This window comes from Cynocephalus volans, chromosome 13 (genome assembly GCF_027409185.1).
Source record: "Cynocephalus volans isolate mCynVol1 chromosome 13, mCynVol1.pri, whole genome shotgun sequence".
Classification (NCBI taxonomy): domain Eukaryota; kingdom Metazoa; phylum Chordata; class Mammalia; order Dermoptera; family Cynocephalidae; genus Cynocephalus; species Cynocephalus volans.
Genome location: NC_084472.1, coordinates 31,639,889 through 31,666,174, shown reverse-complemented (window position 1 = coordinate 31,666,174; position 26,286 = coordinate 31,639,889). Strand labels below are relative to the sequence as shown.

General features: G+C 37.9%; 1 protein-coding gene across 4 annotated transcripts in view; it reads right to left on the bottom strand.

Annotated features, from left to right (window-relative positions):
* Positions 1–3,732: 3,732 nt before the first annotated feature.
* The window catches only part of GALNT1 (polypeptide N-acetylgalactosaminyltransferase 1), a 127,718-nt gene continuing 105,164 nt past the window's right edge, over positions 3,733–26,286 (bottom strand). For all 4 annotated transcript variants that reach the window (XM_063077070.1, XM_063077072.1, XM_063077073.1 and 1 more), the window contains 5 exons: positions 26,067–26,247; positions 24,913–25,052; positions 11,901–11,999; positions 11,192–11,326; positions 3,733–5,752 (listed from right to left, as the gene is read on the bottom strand). In XM_063077070.1, coding sequence (XP_062933140.1) covers positions 5,606–5,752; positions 11,192–11,326; positions 11,901–11,999; positions 24,913–25,052; positions 26,067–26,247 — 702 coding nt within the window. In that variant the 3' untranslated portion in view covers positions 3,733–5,605. The remainder of the gene's footprint in view (positions 5,753–11,191; positions 11,327–11,900; positions 12,000–24,912; positions 25,053–26,066; positions 26,248–26,286) is intronic.

Here is a 26,286-nt window from a genome sequence, read left to right as displayed (position 1 = left end):
GGAGGTGACAAGGCACTAATAGGTTCCAAATAACTTATGTCAGGCCTAAAATTGGATGCCGAGGCAGCAACAATATTAAACAAATTTATGACAACCACCTTAATATTAAGCAGTGATCTTACCCAGTGAAGATCCTTTAAAAAAAAAAAAATGTTTAGTTTTGAAGGTCCTTTTTAACAAGGATCAAATCCCTTATGTTTTCTGCTGTTTGTTCACTCTCCTGGGCCTTTGCTCTTTTAAAAACATTTTGTCCAAGGTTATTAAGTTATCAAGATTTAGTGTGATACACATTGCCAGAACTAGAACTAAAAAATTTTTTCTGTAAACATTTACACATGGTGGCTCATTTCCTCTTTTTGATAGTGACTTCGTATCTGAATTTGATTTGTGGGAGTATGTGGGCCTGAATTGATAATTTTCTCCAGAAAGACTTGTTTTATTCTAATAGTTTTCAGCAAGTAGTATAAATCTAAAATTTTATGTTCTTATCCGCTGACTTCATGACTGTGGTATTAAATCCCTGATATATGTGAAAGCAGGCATATGATAACAGGGGTGGCATTGTCATCTCATTTTACTTGGGAAAAAAGCAGTTAGATAACCCTTCAGTTTCCTCTACAAGAAGGCAGATTTCCTTACCTTTTCACTTGCAGGTGCAACTTTATGCAGGGAACTCCATTCAGTTCAATTCCCAGCTTTATGCAGGAAACTTCATTCAGTTCAATTCCCCCAACTTTGTTCAAGCTCAAGGCCTAAGCTCCCATTCTCCAAACTTTGTGTTTTACATTTTATTCCCAGAAAAGGAAGGGCTTTCATATTTAATAGTTACTAATGGTTCAAGTTTATCATTTTTCATTTTTTTCCTGACCCATATTTTCTTGTGAGCTTGCTCAGTCTCCCACTTAAAATACATTTGTTGCAATTTATTCAGCATTTGGGTGTTTTGTAGCAGTGAGGGACTTTTTAGAAAACCTTGATGCCAGCAGGGTAAATACTTACATGGTTTTCCCCAGCACTTTATTTTAAAAGATTTTTTGTGGGTGGCCAGTAAGGGGATCCAAACCCTTGACTTTGGTGTTACCAACACTGTGCTCTAATCAAGCGAGTTAACTGGCCAGCCCTTCCCCAGCACTTTATTGAGGTATAATTCACATTCAGTAAAATGCATATATCCTAAGTATACAGGTCAATAAATTTTTAGTAATATTTACATACATATATACATATATGAGAGTACTTTAAAAAGCTCATGAAAAAATGAAAATATGAATCTTTCCATGAATTTTGAAGACCCCTTGTATATATACATATTACCATTATCTAAACCAAGATATAGAACATTTCTGTCATTCCAGAAAGTTTTCTCATGCCCCTTTCCAGTCTATACTCACTCCTAGAGATAAGCACCCCAGATTTGTTTTGCTTGTTTTTGAGCTTCACATAAATGGAATGTTTCTAGCTTTCCTTGTTTAATATTTTTTAGATTTATCCCTATTGTTTTGTAGCTCATTCTTTCTTCTAATTGAAGACAAGTATCCATTGTATAAATATACCATTATTTGATTATCCATTAACTTGCTGAGAGATATTCAGATAGTTTCCAGTTTGGAGTTATTATACATTCATAGTTCGTTTGTTTTTGGCAGCTGGCCTGAACGGGGATCCAAACCCTTGACCTTGGTGTTACTGACACTGCACTCTAACCAACTGAGCTAACCAGCCAGCCAATTGAAAAAAAACCAAAACAGCTATGAATGTTATTGTACAAATTTTATCTGGGGAATATGTCATTACTCTTGGGTGCATCTCTAGAAATGGAACCACTGAGCCACAGGGCAGGCGTGTTTCTTTATAAGAAACTGGCAAGCTGTTTCCAAAGGTGATTGTACCATCTCATACTTCAGTTTCTCCACATTGTTTGGCAGGCATGCAGTGGCACTTCCTTGTGGTTCCATTTTGCATTCCCTGATGACTGATGTTGAGAACCATTCCTATGAAAATAATGCATGTAGATAGCCTCTGTAGAGTATGTATTCAAGTCACTTTCTCATTTTTATATTGGGTTGCTATTCCAGTGGTTTTTGAAAGTTTCACTTTTCTGGATACAAGTCCTTTGTCAGTTATGTGTATTGCGAATGTTTTCTCCTGTGCCATGGCTTGTCTTTTTAACAGTATTTTTTAATGAGAAACCTAATTTCAACAAAATTTATCAGTTTTTTCTTTTATGTTTAATACCTTTTGTGTCCTAAGATATCTTTGACTACCCTAAGTCATGAAGATATTATATTTTCTTCTGCAAGACTTATACCCTTCGCATTTACGTCTATAACTCATTTTCAACACATTGTAAATGTTATAAAGAAGGCATTGTTGTTCAGTTTTTTACCATACAGATATCCAATTTCTCGAGCTCTGATTGAAAAAACTTCCCTTTTCCTATTGAATTGCTCAATGTTTTTCTTGAAAAGCAAACGACCACATATATGAGGGTTCTATTTCTGAACTCTTTATCTATTATCTATTTGTTTATCTTAACTCTAGCACCACACTCTTAGTTACTGTAGCTTTAGAGCAAGTCTTGAAATTGAGTAATGTTAAGTCCTCAATTTTACTTTTCTTCTCCAAGAAAGCCTTGTGGGATTTTGATTTCATTAAATCTACAGATCAATTTGTGGGAAACTGACATCGTAGCATAATGCAGTCTTTCAATGTGTGAGCACAGTATATCTATGTATTGTGGTATTTTATAATTTATTTTTTGGCACTGTTTTATAGTTTTTAGAGTAGAGGTCTTGCACATGTTAACTTGTTAACTTTCTTCCTAGATATTTGACTTCTTTGATGTGATTATAAATGGCATATTTTAAAGTTTAACTTTCAAGTGTTTGTTGCTAGTGTACAGATATATGACTGAGTTTTATATATTTACCTTGTATTCTGTAAAGTTATTAGTTCTGGTAGATTTACCAAGAAAATGCTTGGTAATCTTCAAGATACCCAAGAATGGAAGAAATGTCACATAATTGGAAACATCTAATTTTCCAAATGGCATAAAAAGTGACTCACTCATTATGCAACCTCTCACTGTTATCACCTCAGAAATACTTTCTGAATTTCTTTCTCCTTAGTATTATTCTCAGAAGATGATGAGACCACCAAATCCTTACAGAGGGGAACCTCTGTTTCTCAGCTACATGTATAACGGGGAAATGAGGACATAACCTATGTGGTGCCCTCCATTTGCAGAACGGTGAACAAACAACTATTCCTCAAGAACGCCCACTAGGACAGGGAGACATAAAATGGATTGCAATTGGGGAGGGTGAAGAGATTTGTGAGATTCAAATTATCCTTAATGGTTACATTTATGAATTCTTCACTGATTTCTTTTTCATTCATTCTTTTCTTCCCAATTTGATTTACAACAGAGTGACTGGCATCTGCCTAATCTGAAAAGAGCTATGATGAGGGATCCACTTAAACTTCAAATAAAATCAATGTAAGGCACAACTATTCAGGAATATTTTATATTTTCAAAGTATTTAGGAGTTCTTTAATTAGAAAAATAAAGGCAATGGAATTATCTATCAGGTTCTAAAAGTACCCATGAATTAAATCACTCATATTCCCCACTTAAAAAACAAAACGAAACCAAACCTTAAATCACATTGCTGTTAAGCTTTCTTACAGTACGGAATAAGAGCAGCTACACTGGAGTACAAAAACCTGAAATTCTCAGCATGAAAATAATTTATTGATTAGACATCTGGTTTATTCAAGCATTAGGCCTACTGAAGATAGAATTAACACAGCTCATGGAGTAGGAAAAAAAATTCCATCCAGCACCTGCTTCACTTCAAATTTCCTAGGGACATAGTTCATGCCTTCTGTACTATAGCCTCACCCTAAAGCATCCACATGTGCTTGATGTTGATTAACTTGAATAGAATATGAGAAACTTCGTGTATACACTCAACTTGGCAAGTATCACTAGTGATGCAACTTTCAGAAACATTCTTAGGCACAAGAAATAGCACTGCCTGCAGTGAGTCTCTGATAATCAAAGAAAAGAATAACATCAAATATAATCTTACAAATAGGAAGAAAAATATATGCATTTTGCCAATGAATTGCTTTACATATTAGGAAAAATGTCACAACGAGATTTTCTTTCTATGAGATTAAAAGGTTAACTTTTAATTTATTATCGACTTCTAATTGATACTCAGGTGATTTTGTGGTATTAAATATCAGAGAAAAATAAAACCAGTTTAATCTAAATGGAATTTAGGGAAGAAATGCAGGACTAGTAATATGGAATAAGAGCTGCACTTCTTTGGCTAACTCATTAAAAATGCCAATTAAATAATTTTCAGTCAAATTTTATTTTTAAAAAAGCAGCAGATCAACATTACAATTCAAGAATGTAATCTAAATATGCACTTGACAATGAAGCACATATGAATATGAAGTGAAAAAGTTTTTCCAAAAAACCATCAACTATATTATCTCCAAATACCCAACTAATAAACCACTTCTGCAGGCCTTTTGTTAACTGGAATCATAAGCAAAGAACTGAAAACTTATTGCTGTGAAAACAAATCTGTTGTACAGTAGTATGAATCTTGGGTATTAAGGATAATCAGTTGAATCAAGTTAAGAAGTTGAAAATGTAATAAGAAATTTGTGTGTTTGTGCACACGCGCCTATCTGAGAAAGTCTGTAAGTCAGTTGACCCAAGAGCAACTGAGATATCTAACTTGTTCAGTTGAGACCAGACATTATGTTAAATCTCTATTTTTTAGAAGGTAATTAAAAATTACAATTCCAACAACCCACAAACCAAATAAAAAAAATTGTACAGAGAAATTAAAACTATGTTCAAAGAGCCTTTTTTTTTAGCTCAATTTCAGCACCCCAAGGAAAATAAAAGCATCCATGACTATCACAGATGAAAACAAAATGAATGTCATTGGAATCAGTTATTTTTCCCCACTGAGGTATAAAATCTATATAGAAATTTGATACTATACTATAACAAATTGTATTTCTCATAGTTCTGTTTTAATTTCCTTTAAACCCTGTTTAATATAGTTTATTTTATTGTTGTAAAAATGTTGTTTTCATGATTCTGAATCTTGTTCCAGTTCCTTTTCCATTTATTTTTATATCAATATTTAATATACTGGCTACCAGTTCTAATCAGGAAAAAAAAATCTTGGGTATCTCTTCATTATGACAGCACTTCAGCAGAAATTACTGATGTGCAAGTGAACCATAAAAGGTGCAGTTCTCCAGAAAGCACATCTTGTTGATTGTTTCATTGTCTGAATATTCTTTACCAAGATGCTTGATGAAAGACTCTTTCAATCTTGTAAACATCAGTGTGCACAGTCTCACTACTATGCAGTTTCACGTCCTTGGACAGGAAGGCTGGTTTACAGCTAGTGAAAAGCTAAAGGAGTCTAAGTTTTAATGGCTGATAAACCTTACATCCTGCAGAGGAGGAAAGCACTTTTCCTTTTTTGCTACTTAAGAATGTGGCAGATGTGTTTGCTGAGGTAGCCCAGTCAATTCTTATTTTTTTCTTTTTGTAAATTTGGTCTCAGAATATTTCTGGAAGGGTGACGTTTCGAAGAAGCCACTGCTGGGACCGGCTTCCATTGCAGTCTCTAATGCTGGGCACCTGGCTATCCTCTTCTGTGGCTTTATCCAGGCACTGATTACTGTTCACATGCTGCAGGGTTAATTTCTGAAAATAACAGAAAAAAATCTTAACACAGAAGTGGGAAAAAAACCAACAGAATACACCTCAAACATCATTTTTGGTGGCTATTAAATTCCTCTGTAGAAAAGGTGTTTTTGGCAATATAAATTATTTAAAAGACAATGGAGAAAAGATGTATATTTAAAGACAACATTAAGAGCTATGTGGGAGGAGGAATGTACTGGGGTACAGTGGGGTACACTGGTCTTGCAGTAAGATGACCTAAATGCTAAGTTCCAATTCTGCTATGAGCTCTGTAACACTGTGATAAACCACTTTTTTGTGCTTTGGTTTCCTAAAAAAAGAATGACCAGATTAGTGGTTCCTAATTTAGGATCCTCAGCCTATTTTCAAACAGCTATTTCAAAATTGTTTCATTTCCCTGTGATAAGGCTGTTCAAGTTAATTCTGTGATTCCATACCTCAAGTTTTTAGGAACTCAGGTCCTTTTGAAGACTCAAAATTGTAAGAATGTTAAGATGGCTAAGATTTAGTACAATCACTCAAGTCAAGCTCAGAGGTAAAGGGAGGTGGTGTGGTGCAGGGGAAGAGCATAAGAATTTGGAGTTACACAGACTGGATTCATAGCCTGGGTAACTAGGGTTTTCTCATTTTTAAAATGAAGATCACATTACACATTTTGAGCAGATTTTATGAGATATAGAAATAATGAAATTAAAGTATACTGCCTCACTTACAAAACAAGTCCTTAAAAAATAGCTGATAGACACAGCTATAAATTGTCCTATCTGCTTTTTTACATTCTAGATTTGATGCTGTTGTGTTGATTTTTAGGATAATTTCAAAAGAGCCGGGCAGGTGAGAGTTAACAGATAGATAGTTTTATAATGATCCACACTAATGATTCTGATAATGTGCTCTGGTCACATTAAGGACTTCAAAGTAATTATGCAGGAATTTGCATTAAAAATTATATCCTGTAAGTTTAAACAAGTACATATTAGGGTATATGAAATGTTTATTAACATACATTTATCTGATTCTTTTACTCATGGCTCCATTTTAATGTAATTCTTTTAACAGGAACTTTTCATTTCCATGAGGCTTCTTTGTACCAATTTGAACTTAAAACAACAACAAAAACCCTAATGATTGTATACAATTATTTTGGCTTCCAGTCATTTATTATTATTCCGTGCTGTGGTTAAAGTGGAAACTGTGCAAACGACAGTATATGTGTGCAGATGTTAACACTGACTTTAGGTTCAGTTTTACATACTTTAATGCTTACAAATGAATAATATAACCTGGAAGAGAGTCAACATGGCTGGGCTGTGGTTATTGTTATTCTTTTATGCAGACACTGTGTAGTTTATTCGTTGAGACAATGGGCTTTGCAGTCAGATATTCCTGGAGTGAATTCCAGATTTGTCACATAGCAATTATGTGCCCCTGAGCAAAAACTTAACCTTTCTGAGACCTAGTTTCCTCATCTATAAAAAAGAGACAAAAATACTTAACTGATTGGGTTTTTGTAAGGAAACATTGAGATAATGTACAAGGGACTTCAAAAAGTTAATGGAAATATTTGTATTATCTTTTAGTTCTATTTTTCCATAAACTTTTTGAAGTACCCTCATACATAAAGTGCTGTCTAGCCCAGAATAACCTGCCTGATAAATGGTACTTATTGGAAAACTCAACATCCTAGCGACATCCTGAACAGCCATGAACACAATCTAGCAGCCAGAGAGCTGAAGCTCTGTATGCACACTGCTGACGAGGCCTTCAGTCCTGTGTAAGACAAAAACCACACAGAACAAGAACACTTCAGACATTCCAGAAGTCCTTGCAAAGTTTCTCTCAGTGGCATCCTTCATTAGGCCCATGGTCAGTAATACTAAAAACAAAACAAAAAACTAAGCATGACAAAAAATTTAGGTGGAGAGTTGGTCTTTCTTATCCTAATTTCTAAAGATATACATTTCACTTATCTAGATTCATTAAAATAAACTCATAACAAAGACATAGGTATTGTTCTATGCTAGGTATTTAACTGTTCAACATCAAGACAGAATATCACCACAATTCATGAGGTGAAGAGCGCCCCCAGGAGACCTGAACTCTGGTGAAGAAGCCTGTTCCAGACATGGCTATGGCTGCCGACAGCAGGCATAGAGTTCTGTGACTTGTGACCCTGTTGGCTTTGTCATCATGGCCCTCAGCAGAGGACCCAGGCAACACAGACTAATCTTCACACAGAAAAAGGTGGATTAAGGCCACTAGACAAGCAAATGACAAATATCTAACTGTAACCTTTGAAGGGGAAGATAAAAACTACAATTAATCATTGCATAAAGTCCACCTACAACCTAGAAAAAATAATCTGCCCACCTGTCCCTAGTCTCTAGATGTAAATGGGTCTAAATCTACATTTAAAAAAAAAATTTATTTTATGATTATTTTTTTATTTTTATTTTTTAAAAAGATGACCGGTAAGGGGATCTTAACCCTTGACTTGGTGTTGTCAGCACCACGCTCTCCCAAGTGAGCTAACTGGCCATCCCTATATAGGGATCCAAACCCGTGGCCTTGGTGTTATCAGCACCACACTCTCCCAAGTGAGCCACAGGCCAGCCCTAAATCTACATTTTATTCCAGAAAGAATAGCTACAAGTAGTCAAACCAAAAGAGCCTGGTATCATATTATAAACTTATATAATATATAATATAAAAAAAACTTAAAGGTATACGAATATATAAATGTAATCAAAGATAAAGCGGTATTGGGGAAAGAATCCTGGAACAAGACTCAAGAATCCATGTTTGAGATCTAGTTACAACATTTTCCTGCTCTGTGATCTTGGGCAAATAATTTCCATTCTAAGCTTCATTTTCTCCTCATATAAAACAGGTCCTGGATTTTATTTCTAGGGTTCCTCCAAAATCTGAGATTTCATGATTTTAGGTTTAGATTATAGATTACTAACATGAACATTCTGTCATTTCCCCAGATTGTTATGTTTTCAACAGGCAGAGGAGGCAGGAGAAGTCTGACTGGCCGTTTGCTCCGGAGCTCTCCAAGCAGTCTGCTTAGGCTGCTGGACCTGCATCACAGCTTGACTTCTCCTTCTTTCTTATTCTGCCTTCTCCCTTTCCTTCTCACGGGCACTGATTCAAAAGGTGCTCCCTAATAAACATCCTGAACATTAAAACTTTATCTTGGAGTCTGCTTCTGGGAGAGACCAGCCTGTGACATTAAAATTTTATCTCAGGAGAAGAAACCTTGCAAAGTGATCCAGAAGTTTAAAACTTCACACTTGTAACTAGTTCTTTCTACATACCCCCAACCATTTCCAGCTTCTTACATGTCTTATCAAACATTGACTTTTGGAGTGCCTGTTGTGACAGACTGTGTAGGTTGGCTGGCCAGCAGTCATTCCCAATGTATGGCCACCTCATACCATGCAGACTAGAAAACCAAATACTTGTTTTCCCAGCCATCCTTGCTGCTGGGGTCACCATGAGATGAAGTTCTGGCCCATGCAGGACAAGCAGAGCCTGCTAAGGGGATTCCAGGAAAGGCTTTTACTTTCCTGACAAAGAACAATTCATGTGGTAGTGTAACATTCCACCTCACCTTTTCTTTCTGCCTTTAATTGGGATAGAATAGTGAGAGCTGTGGTAGCCATCTTGTGACCACAAAGAAAAGCCAGAAATGTTGCAGTAATGTTATCCATGATATCACTGTGCCACTAAATCCAATTACCTCCAGATATATGTAAGAAAACTCCTATTTGTTTAAGCTACTATATGTAGGTTTTACATTGCCTAATTAATATGCTATCACTTTCCAATAAACTTAGAAGTGGGAGGCTTTTTCATTTTCTAAATTTTGTGGTTGTCACAATGGCTGTGGGGTGCCATTGGCACTTGCTGTCTGAAGCCAGAGATGCTACACACCCTACAATGCATGTGGCAGTCAGACCTAAAAAGGCAGTAGCATGTACCATGGGAAACCCCAGAACAGAACATTCAAGCCATTTACTGAGCTATTACTGCATTTAATATTATTTTTACTATAGTTTGACACTGTGAAGGGAGACCCAGGATGTATAAAACATGCTCTCTGTCCTGTAGGATCTAACAATCTAATAGTGGAGAAAAGACTGATAGATAACTGATTACAAAGAAGCACAGCATTACAGGGGTCAGAGATGGTTACAACTAAGTTAGGATAGACAGAGCTAATTTCTGGCTGGGATTCACAGAAGTGATGTTGAAGCTGGATTCTAAAGAATAGGTAATATTTGTCAGGCAGAGGGAACTTTATTATGGTCTTAGATGTGAAGTGGGAAAGCACAAGGTATGTTCAGGTAACAGCAGATTGACAATTAAAGTAAACCAGGCTTTGTATATGACACAGTACAGGGAGAAAAGACAGCCAAAGTCATAACTTTGGACAACATCTCCATTTAAGGGATAGAATGAAGAAGCAGAGGGAGCCAAGCAGACAAAAGAAAAAGAGAGAAAACTAAGAGAACCTCAACAGTAGTGCATCTAAAGCCAAGGGATAAGAAGATTTGAAAATATCATCTGCCTAGCAACAGTAAATACTTTAAATACTAAATGCTTTGCATTCAGAAACTGTTTCCACACAGTATCAGGCCAAGGCAAGAGCCAGGGTTGGAGAACCAGAGACATGTGTGCTGGCCATTCACTCTCCCTTGCACAAATGAGGAGAAAAGTAAGATGATGTGTAGAAAGTAAAGTAGGAACTCAAGTTTTTCCCTACGTGAAGAAAGCTAATTGTGCTAGTAAGCTGAAGAAAAAGAGCCAGAGAAAGCGATATTTGAAGATGCTGGTGCTAGTTCCAGAACTACAGAGGAAAAGCACAAATTGAGAGATTAGCCAGATATGAGGACAGGGAGAGAAGTTTATTGGACATGCTTTGATAGAACTAATACCTTTTAAGTGCCTCTATGTAAGCACAGTTTATGGTGGGTGTAGAGAGAGGCTCCAGAGAAAAGCAAAGATAAATATAAAAAGTTTTGTTATATATGTCACTGAAAAGTCATCACGAGCCAGAGAATTTTATTGATTAAAACTCACCATTTCCCTAACTGTTCAATTCAGTAATTTAAAAAGCCTACTTACTGCTCTGTTTCTCCTATGCTGGGCTGTAGAACTTGAGGACATAAAGAAGGAATGGTGGCTACTTAGTAACAAGGACCCCGGGACTGGAGGCAACTAATTTAATTATGAGGGAGACTAATTTAATTATGAGAGAGACTAAAACAGGTTTATTTTACTTAATTTTTCCTATTTGTCAACTTTTAGAGCATAGAAATAGTTTGATCCATATTCAAAACTCCACAAGGATTCATTCCTTTAGTTATAAAGTATATAAATATACCGAATTACCCACATAATTTTATTCCTATAGGTAACTGGGTAACTTACCACTGGATCATACTCCCAAAGTTGATTGCCTTTTAGGTGGTGACATTTGAGCATTATGACTGGGCCATTAAGTTTAGAAACGTCCAAGCAAAGGTCATCTGTTCTTATTTCTTTGTTGGCAGTGTAAGAGAAAACCTGGTAAACAAAAACGCAAACACATAAGCTTTTTGTTTTGTCTGGTTTTTTTGGTGGCTGGCTGGTACAGAGATCTGAACCCATGACCTTGGTGTTACTAGCACCACGCTACCCAAGTGAACTAACTGGCCAGCCCCATATAAGCTTTAATGGTAAAAAGAAATTAGCATTTTAGATGCCCAATAATCTGGCAGGGAAAAAATAAGTATTTCCAGATACATGATTTTTGTACCTTTATCAAAGTAACGGAGAATAAAATGACTCAGAAAATCTACCACTAAGTTCACACAAAGGAAAGCAAAAATGACCTTGAGTTCTCTGTATACACTGAGTGTATTGTCAAGGATTGAGATCTGTTTGACTAAAAGGGCAGAACAAATCTTGTGCTCAGCAGTGTAAATACAGTTCTCACAAGGGGCCTTTTACAAATGTTTCATTAAAAAAAAAATCATTAGAATTAAGGCTCTCTTCATCTAAAGCCTATTATTATTTTCTCCTTAAAGATAGGAAAATAAGAACAAAGTAAAAACAAATCCGAAAATTATCCCTTTTTAAGGTTTACAAAGATACTCACCTGATTACCTCCCATACCATGACAATTAAAAATTCCAACTTTTTCATTCTCTTTTCTAGCCATGTTATCTAGACACTGATTTGTTTCCACATTTCGTATCTATGGAACAATGAATAATGAAAATATCAGGAGTTAGAGAGGTTAACTAGACAGTTGTACACACACATAAAGATACACTAAAAATCAACCTAAACTTTCGCTGGTACTACTCTGAAATGACCTAGTGTTCCCCAAGTAAAGGCTATAAATTGGGAAAAAAAGCCATGGTCTGGCTATCTAAAATTCTTTGGTCTAGAAAGGTCTTATAAACTTTATATAATTTCTGTGTTTAAGGGGGAAAATCCATTACATTCTTATTTCTTTCTAAGCTGTTCCTCTAGGATTTGTATTTAGTTCAATAAACTCTACTTTGACTACTAATTTAAAGCAATTTGACAACTCCCCGAAGACACTATTATCAACGAATATAAGGGCATTACTTTTGATAACTACTCTGATGACTTAGAAGACTTAAAGTGGGTATTTTCTAGTCAAAGAGCTTGGAACTTGGCTTAACTAGAAGCCTAAGCATGTTATGGTGCAAACTCCACTCTTTCATTAGATATCTGTTGGTTACAAAAAAGGAATTTAAATCAGTCATCAGAATTAGAAGGAATATTTTGACCAATGCCCTTTGCTATTTTGTTTCTTCTAAACTGCTGTGGTTTAAAAGCATATGGTAAATTAACAGACATTTGAAAATCTTAACTGTATTCCCAAGGATAGTATTATTAGCAGGTAAGCCGGAAAGAGATGTGTGACAGAATATATCAGCCTTGTCATGTAGATGGAAAAAAAATGTAACCAATTTTATATGATAGATAAAGTAGGGATAAAGTCAAAACCAAAAATATGCCATTTACTTTTATAAACAAATATACAGTATGCATATTATTCCAATATTTTAGTAAGGCACTAACAAGTCTACATACATTTTTCTTACAAAGGTACAAAGACATAGTTGTGAAAAACTGTATTGTTCCTAGGCAGAAAGGAGTAAGAACTGGGGTTTTGGCATAAGAGATCCAGGTTTGAATCCAAGTTATCCAAACCTTTTGAGATCAGTAGCTGGGGGAGAATCTCAACTCTACACTGAGCTTAGATAAGACAATACATTCAGGTACCTGATTCACAATCCTGCGCAAGTAGGCTCAGAAATAGTAATCATCTAAATTGTCACCTTATCACTAGTTACCAACCTCCATTTGGTTATTCCACCAAATCCTCAAACTTAGTTCATTCGAAACAGGATTTTTAATCTCCTCCACCCCTGCCACCAATAACACTATGTCTTAAAGGATTTTTCAACTTTTAATACTAATACTTCCTCATCCTAACATTTTAATATGCCCACCACCCCACCCATGACCTTGAAAATTGCTACCTGAAACAAACCTGATTATCATTCCTCCCCAAATTTCCCTTATTCTCTTGATATTCCTGTCTTTATTAATAATCCCACAATTTGTCCAATTGTTCAAGGTGAAAATCCCAAGGTCTTTTTATCTCTGGGTCCAATATATCATACCAATGTCCAGGAATTCTTTTACCACATAATTCACATTATCTTTTTCATCCATTATTTTAATTCAGGAACGTAATACTTCATAAATAGATTGTATAAAAGATTTTATAGTTAAATACAAATTTGCATAAAGCATACCTTCCTGCACCCCAGTGGGTAATCAATTAATAGTTGATGATTATGTCTATCTTACTGAAAATGAATTTAGTTCATATTGTGACAAGATGAGTCTTTATATATTCACATAAAACAGCAATTTCTTTGCACTTTTGATAAAAATTACAAACTCCCTAATCCTTTATGATCCTCAGTTTTTTCTTCCAGATATAGATGTAAAAGTTGCTGAAGAAAGGTGATAAATGCTGTAGGAATGACTGGAGTTGAACCATTATCCTTGTCTTCCTGCTCTCTCATATGGTATGGCCACCTGGTTAAATAACTGCCTATCTTTTACCAAAACTCAAAAAGAAAAAAACAAAAACAAAAACACAATTCTCCCCAAATATAAGAGGGGGTTCCTATCACTTTGTAAGTATCTTATAACAAATCAGCTTTGGCTATTTTGCTTCTGTAAGCGATGTTGTTAATAAATATAGCAAATAAATTACACTTACTCTGAGCTAGGCACTGTTCTATGAGATTTGTATGTAACAGCTTATACCATCCTTACCACATTCCTGAGTCTAATTCTGAGTTGTTTTCTTACATGAGAGGTCTGGGCCTCTGTCCCTTGGGGTTACTAATGACCACTAGATGTTGAAAGTGGAGTTTCTCCAAGGATTGGACACTGCTGCTTCCCATCAGCTCTTAAGAGTGCGGAATACTTAGCCTGAATCAGCAAGATATGGTCAGTGAGACCTAGTTTTGGCCTCTTGTGGGGCCTGGAGAGAACTGGAGAGTGCAGGGAAGAACTGGAAAAATGCTCCACTGATTAAACTTCTGGAAGAGGGCAGCTATGTGGCTTCTTTGAGGGACATCTGTTTTCCAGGCGGGCTCGTCCACACACTGGTTGGCTAGAGAAGATATACTTTTCAGGGAATATCCTCCTTCTCCTTGAAGGAATACATGTGGACTACCTCACCTATGGGTTGTGTAAGATGTTTTCTCAAGGACATGAAAAACCAGGATGACTAAGGGAACAATGCTGTCCTTTAGAACTCTAGGAGGGAGAAAATCACCTCATGGGTTTGTTTGGTGTGAATTAAGTTTGAAGAGCCTTTGGAGAAGAGAAAAATTAGGCACAAACATATTTTCTAGGGATATTCAACTGGATGTTCAAAATTATAATTATATCCAGCTTTAAGGCTATGTAACCAATTCCCAGCTTCTTAGTGAGATATGGAAGAAATGGTGGCAATGTAAACTTGTTTCGGTGTTTACACTGGGATTAAAATAGGTACCAGTGTTAGTTATTCAAAATCTGACACTTTAAAAAAAATCTTTGAAACAATAGCATTTGGAAAATATAGAGTAACACAATGTAGTATATCATCAGGGAGAAGGAAGAGAAAACACATGCAATTTAACACTAGCTAATATAAGAATGTTTAAGCAAATACCTCCTTTGCTGGGCTTCTAAAAATGTGGGAACCTTCTGACAAGTTAGAGGCTATTTTGAAGTTCAATCTTAGGAACAGACTGGCTAGCTTCTTTCTGGATTCTCCCAGTCTTTGGAGGATTTTATCCTATCTTTTGGTGTATATACAGTGTACAGCTAACTGCTCAGTGGTCTTTTTACACTATCAATTTCTTCTAGTTTGCTCATATTCCAAGTCACATCTTGATGACTAGCCTGGAAAGAAAAAAAGCAAGATATCCCCTTGTTTGGTAATACATTCAGTAGTTATCAGGATGTCTAATGGTAACTGAAATTATAATTATCAGAAACCCTTACACAAAAGGCTGATTTGATGTGGGAAAAGAAGGGAGCTTCTCCTGGTTGAAGTAGATACTCCTGCGTATCATTATGGTCTCGATGTTCTCTTTAACCTAGCAGAAAGATAACTACTAACAGGATGGCTTGGGAATTTAATATGGTACATCCCTATAAGAGCTGTTTTAGGATAACTAAATTGCTTCAGAGGAAAGAAGATTATAGAGGGTATATATTAGTTATGAGTTTTGAAAACACTGGGTTTGACAAGCCAAGTACTGACACCTTAACTTAGGATCTGGGCAGGGAGAAATTTGTGGAATGGTGGATAATACAGATAGATGGATAACCTCCTGTGTTGGCTATTTGTGTTAACGTCTTTAGCACTGTCCAACAGAACTTTCTGTGATGATAGAAATGTCTACATTTGTGCTAATACAGTAGCCACTAGCCCTATGGGGCTACTGTGCACTTTAAACATGGCTAGCAGGACTGAGGAACTGAGTTTTAAATTCTATTTAATTTCAATTTATTTAAATTTAATGTGGCTAGTGGCTACCGCATTGAATGTGTGGGTCTAGGTGTTGACATGTAGGAGACAGTCTTCCACCATTTGTGAAGAGCTACTTGTCAAAGATGGAAAATGGTGCACAACATGCTAATAAATCCAAGTTATTACATCCTTAGCCACTCTGTGAAAGTCACAGAAAAGTGCCCAAATTTGTTTCATATTTTCAAAAACAGTAGAAGTCGTATAGTATCTAAATGATTTCAAGAGGGAAGGTTAATAAGCTAATGGCCCTCTTCACAGAATACATTTATGGCTGATTAACACATCTTTCCTAACATAGCCAGACATGTCATTAAGACAAGCCAAAACAATCTGAGGTACCATGCACAGACTGTAAGAATGTCATAAAGGGTGAAGAACTATTAGAAACAGAAACTTCTACTTGAATCATAGCAATATCTGACTTACAGGGGTCAGGAGGAAATATCTACTTTCAAGGTATCTGCAAGGGTAAGAGCATAGGCTGAAGGAACATGTAGACCCAGGCCTCTTTCCTGACTCTACCATTTCTAGCTGTGAGACTTTGGGTAGGTTATTCACTCTAAGACAGTGATTCCCAAAACCATGATCTGAAAAACAGTACCTTGCAAGGTGTTGACACACGCACCACTAAAAAAGGGATTTTGTGTTCAAATATATTTGGGAAATACTAGGTTAAACAGATTTAAATGGGTTTCTTTACTGAAGGACTTCTCAAAGCCTTCTAATATACTGTGCGACTCTTGGTAGGGGTGGGGAATAATGGTACAGAAGTATATAGGATATAAAAAGAGCATTTCCCCCAATTTTTAGCCACAAAACCCACCCGTTCTCCCCTAAATCTTGACTTTCTAATTAAGTACCTTGGGGACATCAGACATCAGTGTCCTTTAGAAAAAAGGAATTAGGAAATGTTGCTATAAGAACCTCAATTTTCTCATTGGTAAAAATCTCTCAGGTTTAGGGGCTTCCAGTCAAGACGGCAGAATAGACAGTCCTCAGCATCACTCTCTCCCACAAATCAACCAATTTACAACCATAAAAAAAAGCAACGACAGCCAAGCTGCGGCCGCTAGAGCTCAGGGGAAGAGGAGGAGAGACCTATGGAGTGCATGAAGTTGGGAGAACCCATGATAAGAGAAAGAAAAAACCGCTCTGACCATTTTGAGCCCTGGCTGTATCCAGGCTGGAGCTGCTGAGCGCACGGAGCAGGAGCTGGCAAAAGCCACAGCTGTGCCCTTCGGATGAAGTTGCTTGCAGGTGTCAGGGGAGAAGAGAGCCATGGTGGAGCCCCCAGGCCAGCAAGACTACTAATAGGGTTCCCATGGACCCACATAAGAGCAAGGAGCCACAACAACTGAAAAAAAGGAGCCACTCAGAGGCCAGTGAGTCATCGCAAGGGACTGGTGAATGGCCCGTCCCATGGGAAGTATTTGTAGCATGAATGGTGGGGGAGACGGGCCCACTGGGAGAACACTGGAGCACAGCAAGGACAGCTGATCTGCACCCCAATCAGTGAAGGACCACTAAGAGGAGACTGGTCAGGAATATAAAACTGCATGGGGTACAGTTTGATGAAAAGACCCAGGCCCAGACCAGAGTGTCTACACAACTCAGGTGCACCAGATCTCTCCAGAGCCAGAAGTACCTATAAAGTCAATCATTAAAACCTGAGCTGCACAGAAAGCCTTCTGTAGAGAATCAGCAGCAAAGCAGCAATTTAGCTCAACCACAGAGCTCAAATACCGGTCCCCACAGGAAGTTCTACCATTTCAGAAGTAAGCAAAGGATAACAAATTAGTTCCAGCACAGAGTTTAAATGGTGGGAACAGCAAATAATCCAACACAGAAATGAAAGAAAAAACAAAGTACCTGCAACCAGAGACAAAGTTTCATATTAACTAGTAAAGGTCTCATTTCACCAAAGAACACTGATAACACCTAGAAGGACTGGAAGTCCCCTGGGCTACCAAACCAGAAAGGAGGGAGGGCCGGGGGCATCAGCAATGCCACCTGACACATACAATCAATCCTGAGGGTAGGGGACGAGGGCCTTGGCCACAACCTCCCGACACACACAGCCAGCCCAATGGAGACCACTGAGCTGCTGTAGGAAGCGCCTCAGGCTCTCCTGAGCCGGGATGGTGGGGTCCTTGGGCCTCAGCCACACACCCCCCACACACCTGCTGCCAGCCCAGCAGCAACCACTGAGCCACTGTAGGAAGCATCCCAGGCTCTCCCAATCCTGGGTAGTGGTGGGCAGAGGGCCTCGGCCACGCCCCCCCAACACCTGCAGCCAAGACAACAGCAACCACTGAGCCAGTGCAGGAAGTGCCCTGGGCTCTCCTGAGCCAGGACAGTGGTGGGCCAAGGGCCTAGGCCACACGCCCCTGACACATGCAACCAGCCCAGTGATGACCACCAAGCCACAGCAAGAAAGGCCCTGAGTTCCCTAGCTGGGATGGTGGGGGGCAAGGGCTTTTGCCACACCCCCCTGACATCTACACCCAGCCCAGCAATGACCAAGCCACCACTGGAAGCCCCCCGGTCTCCCCTGTTTGAATGAGGGGGATGCCACAGGCCCCTCCTCCTTCCATCCCCTTTCCTTCCCCTTTCCTCTCTCCTCCTCCCTCCCAGCTGCTCAGCAATAACATCCTAGAATGTAAAAAATAGTATTAATTACATTTTCTTTAAAAACAAAAAACCTCTCAGATTTATTGAGAGCTCCAAATGAGATGATACATATAGAAAACTGACACACAGCAGGCACATAGTAACTGTTGGTTTTCTTTCCTTATTCACAGACCCAGCAACTCTTCGACTTCTCTTCCGAGGTAGCAACTTAGGTGTACATGGCTACCTCTAAAATATTTTGACCTTAGAAGTTGCAAATAATTGTGAATTTACTCATACCTGGAAAACCAGGCGAGAAGTTAGAGCCTCGCTTTCTTAGTTTCTACTATAGTCTCCTCCAGAACCTTGGAACCTCAATTACGGTGGACAGTGTAAGAGCTTTGTTAAAGCATTTTTGGAATATAGTACTACAGAATCTGGATTCACTTATTCACTCTCTGTTACAAAGGAAATATTGGTTAAATCTGAGCAAGAATGTGGGAGTTAGTCATTAAGAGTGCAGGCTCTCAAGCCAGACTGCTGGTGTTCAAATCCTGCCTCTTCCATTTTGTGGTTGTGACCTTAGCCATGTTGTTTAAACCATTTATTTATGCCTCAATTTACTTACCTGTAAATTTATTTATCTGTGAAGTAGGGATAAAAGCACCCATCTCACAGTGTTGATGTGAGGATAAAATAAGTTAATATTCATAAATCATTCAGACTGGTGCTTGATATAAAGTACATGCTCAGTAGATGTTAGGATTATTAGATCTGCCTGGAGAAGCAACTGGTCAGCCCATAAAACTAGCTAAACTGGTAAACGTCTGAATTGTTTGCTTTTTGTGGTTATTTAGAATATTCAACTCCTGGATTAACAATTATTGGATACCGCAATGAAACACATTTATTCAGTTCTAGGTCCTAAGGAGATATGGAAGTCAGAGTTAGTTGAAGCCTTAGTCATATTTATATTTTCTGGTTTTCCTTTCTGCTCTAAAATCCTATGATTACTGGTTTCTCTGGGACTGTGAAGCATAAGATACCTCTGAAAGGCTACATTCTAGTTGCTGGCAAAGGAAGGCTCACCCAGGTGAAACTATGATCACAAGTGTAAGATCCCTTCTGCACTATGGTGGCTGCTTGAGAACAACATTGCCCCAGATATCAGACCTTTAACTTGGATGATGTGACCCGGTATTAAGGGCACACAAGGCTTATAAACAGCTGCAAAGTTAATAAGGCAATAACAAGCAGGCCACAGAGGATAAACTGTGACTCACCCAGAAGGCAGCTGGCAAGAGGCAGGTAAGAAGTAAGCTTACCTTGGCAGTCTACTAAGGGTTAGACAAATGTCTGCCTGTAATACGCCCTATTCTGCCCTAGCTAACAATGTCTAGACTTTGTCCAAAACTGGGTCAGTTCAAAGTGAAAAAACAACTCCTCATTCTTGATTCTAAAGGCAAGTTATGAGAGGAACAGCTACAAATCTTTCCTTGGCACATCTCTCACCCTGGGCCTCTCCTGACAAAGGAAACAGACTCTCTCATTAATGGGGCATCAGTGAGGATCATCGAAGGCTCAAGAAACTAAACATACCCCTTACTTACTTGAAAACAAACTCCTTAAATCACAACAAAGTTCAGAGGTAGGGAGCTCAAGTGATCCTGAAGTAGGCTTCATAACTACTAAGGATGAGTACAGGAGGCTATGCCTGTCCTGGCACTGGAGAAAACACAACCAGGCCAAATGGTTTCACTAACTCACCACCATCTGGTTCCCTTCTGTGATCTATTTGGTCTCCCATATCCTACATTTGTGTTTTATATTATTTCGTCTTTCCTCAAGCCCCCATCACCAACATCCTCTTCCTCACTCTTAGCTGATAATCTTGTGTTTATGAGGAAACAGTCAACAGAAAAGAACTTCCTTACTCTTCTACCACAAATTACCAGCTTGTACCTCCAAATCTGTAACTGGCCTGCACTCGTCCCCATTCCCTTTCCTTTTCTTCCTATTAACCCTCCAAACCAGTACCCTCCACTTGTGCACTGGATCTCATCTCCCTCCTATTCAAACATGACTGCTATGACCACTGGTCCTTTCTTTTTCTTATTCTGCTGAAAAACACATAACATAAAATTTACCATCTGCTGTGTAAAGCTGAATGTTTGTTCCCTCCAAATCTCATGTGGAAGCTTGATCCCCAATGTGGCAGTGTTGAGAGATGGGGCCTTTAGGAGGTGACTGGATTGTGACAGCCCTGCCCTCATGAATGGATTAATCCATTGATGTGTCAATGGGTTATCACGAATATGGACTGGTGGCTTTATAAGGAGAGTGCATGGGTGCTCTCACTCATGCTAAGCCCTCACTTATGTGATACCCTGCACTGCCATGGGACTCTGTAAAAGTCTCTACCAAGAAGGCCCTCACCAGATGTGCCCCCCAGACCTTGTACTTCCCAGCCTCCAAAACTGTAAGGAATAAATTCCATTTCTTTGAAATTACCCAGTTTCAAGCATTCAGTTATATGCAACAGAAAATGGACTAATACACCATCTTAACCATTTTCAAGTATAGAGTTCAGTAGTGTTAAGTATACTCACATTGTTATGAAACTTCAGAACATTTTCATGTAGCAAATCTGAAACTATACTCATTAAACAACTCTTCTTTTCCCCCTCTGCCCATCCCCTAGTAATCACCACTCTACTTTCTGTTTCCATGAATGTGACTACTCTATGAACTTCATATAAGTAGAATCATATGTTATTTATCTTTTTGTCACTGGCTTATTTCACTTAGCACAATGTCCTCAGGGTTTGTCCATGTTGTAGCATATTTCAGAATTTCCCCACTTTTAAAGGTTGAATAATACTCCATTGTATGTATGTGCAACAGTTTGTTTATCTATTCATCTGTCGATGCACATTTGAGTTAGTTCCACCTTTTGGCTATAGTGAATAGTGCTGCTGTGAACATGGGTGTACAAACATTTCTTTGATACCCTGCTTTCAATTCCTTTGGATATATAACCAGAGATTGGATTGCTGGATCATATGATAGTTGTATTTAAAAATTTTTGAGGAACCTCCATACTATTTTCCATAACATCTGTACCGTTTTACAATCCCACCAACGGTGCACAAAGGTTCCAATTTTTCCACATCTTTGCCAATATTTGCTATTGTGTTTTTCGATAATAGCCATCCTAATGGGTGTGAAGTTGGCCTTTTCTTTCGTATCTTCGAATTTTCTCTTTGAGTTACTCACATCAGCACACAGTTTTATTTTAATAAACAAACAACACTTTCCTTAACTCTGTATTCTCCTCGAACCACCACCCATTTCTCTGCTCTCCTTTATAACATTCCTTGCAAGACTTGCACACATTCATGATCTATACTTCTCCTGTTCTCTCTTGAAGCCATCAGGGTCCCAAACCATCTCCACAGGACCTCTCTGGGTACTGTGAAATGGAGACCATAACATCTTCTGGCCAAATGCAATGATCAATTCTTAGTACTCACCTAACTCGACTCTTCTGCAGTATTCAACACAGCTGATTCCTCCTCTTTCTTGAAACATATCCTTCACTTAGTCTCTGGGATATCACTCTCTTGGTTCTCCTATTTCACTGGCCACTTCTCTTTTTGCTGATTCCTTCTTATCACCATGATTTCTAAACTGTGGAGCTCCTTATTGCTCAGTCCTCAGTCTTCTCTCTCCACCTGCATTTGCTCCTCCCAAGGTCACATCATGCAGTTTTGTGGCTTTAAAAACCATATACTGACAACCCTTAAATTTAGATCTCCATTGTCAACCTTTTCCCTCAAACTGCAAATTTTTAAATGCAACTACCTACTCAATATCTTCACTTGTATCTCAAATTTAATGTGTCCCGAACTATACTGCAGAATCCCTTCAGAACATGCTCTTCCTAAAGGCTTTTCAATCTCAGTAATGGCAACTCCACAGTACCAGTGTCTCAGGATAAAACCTTGATATAATCTTTGACCACCCTCTTCCTTTCAGCAGCACACCAGTTCTATCCTTGCTCTCATATAGTTTTTCTTCACACAGTAGACAATCTGATCCTTTTCCAATGAAAGTTTGCTCATACATTTCAATGGCTTCCCATCCTACTAAAAATAAAATCCACGGTCCTCACTATGGCCTACACTCACTATGCCTTTGGCCTGATCTTCTATTACCTTCCCACTTGTTCCCTCAATGCCAGACAACTGGCCTCCCTGCTGTTTCTGAAACATACTAAGTACATATCTTAGGAACCTTTGTACTTGTTCTTTCCTGTGCCTAGAATAGACTTTCCCCAGAAATTCACGTGGCTTGCTCTTTTACTTCCTTCAGATCTCTGCTCAAAAATCAAACCTTATGAGAGGCCTTTCTCAACTACCCTACATAAAACAGCACCACTACCAGTCATTCTTGACCCGTTTTGTGCTTATTACCCAACATTCTGTATATTTTTCATAAGCTGTCCTTCCCTGCAGACTGTAAGATCAAACAGAGCAGGATCTTTATTCACTGTTGTATCCCTAGTACTAAAATAATACCTATCCATGCAATAGGTATTCAAATATTTGTTGAATGAATGAAAGGACTGAAGAAGTGACAATCTCCTACAGAGTGGGGGATTACTTTTACATTCCTGAGTGCTGAGAAGATTTAATCTAGGGGTAGGGTCTGGCTATGGACCTGTCCACACATATCATAATTTGCTGCTATGACTTACAAAAGGAAATTTTGTCCTTCTATCAATTTCTATAACAGAAAAGTTGGATTTTTTTTCTTACTTGGCTTTATATTTTTCCTAAAAGCCAATTTATAAATAAAAGTTCATAAAGGCTTGCAATGAATTGCAGGTGGTCCAGCCTGTTGAGGAAATGTATTGCTGTACTAAAAGAATAGTGGAAAAAAGGCAAGATTCCACGATATACACATATCTCCAGCTATGTTAACTTGATGGAAATTGAACTTTTCAGGAGGAAGAGTGGGAGAAAAAGAGAATTATTCATTCTTATGTAGTAAGAGGGAGAAAGGAAGCAAGAGAAGTTTAATTTTAGCTCTAATTAACTGGAGAAAATGCCTCCGTAAAGACTCCCAGTGATCAAAGACAAACTGAACAATAGGTGGGTGAGGATAAGGAAGGCTGCCAGAGATTGCTCCCACAGCCCAAGAGTCTGCCAACATTTTCTTAAAGGGCCAGAGAGTAAATATTTTACACTTTTGGGCTCTATGGTCTCCGTCACAACTAAGGAATTCTGCTGTTGTAGTACAAAAGTAGCTAAAGACAGTGAGAAAATACATGGGCGTGGCCATGTTCTAATAACAGTTTATTTACAAAAACAGACAGCAGGCTGGATTTGGCCTGCAGGCTGTAATGTCCTGATCCCTAGCATAGACAATCATATGCCTAAAGGCCTAGAAAAACTCTTCCCTCTTCCTCTCTAGAGTCTTTCTTTAAGTCAAGTAATCACAGGGTCAAAACAAGGATGGCTAAATCTTTTTACAAAGGGCCTATATACAAATAAGGTCTTTCAACTGCTAAGACTGTCCCAGAAAAAAATGAGCCAAATTTGAAGCAAAGGAGTTGGAGTGAGGGAATGGGAGAGAAAGTAATGAATGCATTATAAAAAGGCAGAAGTACTATGTTCTCTGGGGAGGAAGGCATGGGACACAGAAAAGGCTGTGTACCCAGTAGAAAGGTGAACAATAATAAAAGAAGGGGCTAACAAAGAGAAGAAAAACATCTGATAGTGAGTAAACTCTGCGAACATGAATACAAGGCTTTACCCTTAATTTATTCTTTAAAAGGCAGTGGCTTTAAAACTTTTTTCATCACAACTCATAGTAAGAAATGTATTTTACATCATGACCCAGTAAAAACAAAATTCCTTTACTGTAAGCAATGCACTTTCTTATATTTTTTTCAAGACTGGGTTTGTTTGTAAATATAATAAGCCTACTGAAGATACTGCCTTTGAAAGGTTAGGGGCAAAGCATTCTACTTTAATAAACTATTTTTTATTTTTATTTTATTTTTTATTTTTGTCGTTTTTTCGTGACCGGCACTCAGCCAGTGAGTGCACCAGTCAGTCCTATATAGGATCCGAACCCGCGGCGGGAGCGTCGCCGCGCTGCCAGCGCAGCACTCTACCAAGTGCGCCACGGGCTCGGCCCCTACTTTAATAAACTATAACATGATAAAAGAATTAATAAGATTTTAGTTTATGAGGCAGACTCTCTTAACTAATAACAGGAACTTTCCCACACGATGCAATGTAATTTTAATATGAAAGTACTTCCCTTGTTGGATGTTTAAACTCTATTGTTTATAAACAAGTAAGATCATAATAATCACACAAAACACATATATATACTTTACCTCTCCCAATGAGAAATAGTGACGTGGAATTTGAGAATCAGGATAAATATTCTCTAGGTACCAAGAGAAAGGTTTGCATTGTAGTTTGTGTCTTAAACCAAGTCTCGAAGATATATCTCCATAATCTACTTTTGTAACACCTGTTGAAAGAAATAATTGACTCTGAATTATTAGTGTTCTACTAGATAATACACATCTATTTATATATTGAATCTAATAAGCCAGATGAGTGGGAAAAGTGGTATCATTTGGGGGATGTGTGAATACACAAATGATATATACCATAAATCCAACTCCTAAAGTCCAAAACAAGAAACAGACATGTTAATTTTTAATTTTTTCAAAGAAAAATTAAATTTATGTGAGAATGAATATTACACACAAATATGTTATATGGGATCAAAAAACTTTAATATATTTTAAGGCAAAAATAGAAAATCAAGACCCGTTTTGCTGAAATATTGAACAGAGCAATTGTTTCCAGTCAGGTTTCTTTCACAACTCACTGAACTGTGTACAATGCCACTTGACAGTCTTGTAGTAACTGAAAAATGAGAACGGAATAGTAACAATGTCAGGTAGATTGATAGCTAATGTAACAACTGTTCCCACGAAACTCAGAATAGCAGAGAAAAGTTCATGGAGAGAAGTCTCCTGAATCTCTGCACTGGCCCGGTGATACCTGATAGTCTGATGAAAGCCTTGAATGATGGAATGAAGGGTCTGCTTATAAAGAATGTCCATGATCCACTGCTAAAACAGTTTTGTTATGTTGGAAGAAAAACCCAAGAATCCAGAAAATGTCATATAAGCTAGGAAAATGGCTGAAAATTAACAAGATGAAACCTCACAGAAATAAATGTCAACTGTTGCAGTTAGGTTAAAAAAAATAGAACACGGATAACACCTGGGCTAGCGATACTGACCTGGATAATTTAGTATTATGTTAGTAATTTATTTCATACCAGGTATTCTGCCAAGCACTGTCTACACTGTGTATAATTTCATTTATTCCTTACAATGACCTTATGAGGTAGGTGTTCACCTATACCGAAAGCTTCATTTTCACTCTTCTTACCTTTCCCGCAGAATGCACTAGGATCAGGGACATGAAAGATACAGTCTTGTGTATTTTTAATGCAAAATAGGCTAACCTGGAGAAATTATATAGAAGAAATTCTTGAACTCATCCATCCACACTTCTGCAAGTCGTCTGTTATTTTTATTGATAATCTGCCCTGTGCCTCCTGGAAAAGTGTAAGGTGTGGCTTTCCGAAACACATGTCCAACATGTGAGCATGTGACTATTTCCAAAGTTCCTCCACATTGCCAAATCTGAAAACAACAGCAAAGAAGACCACATAAGAAAATGAG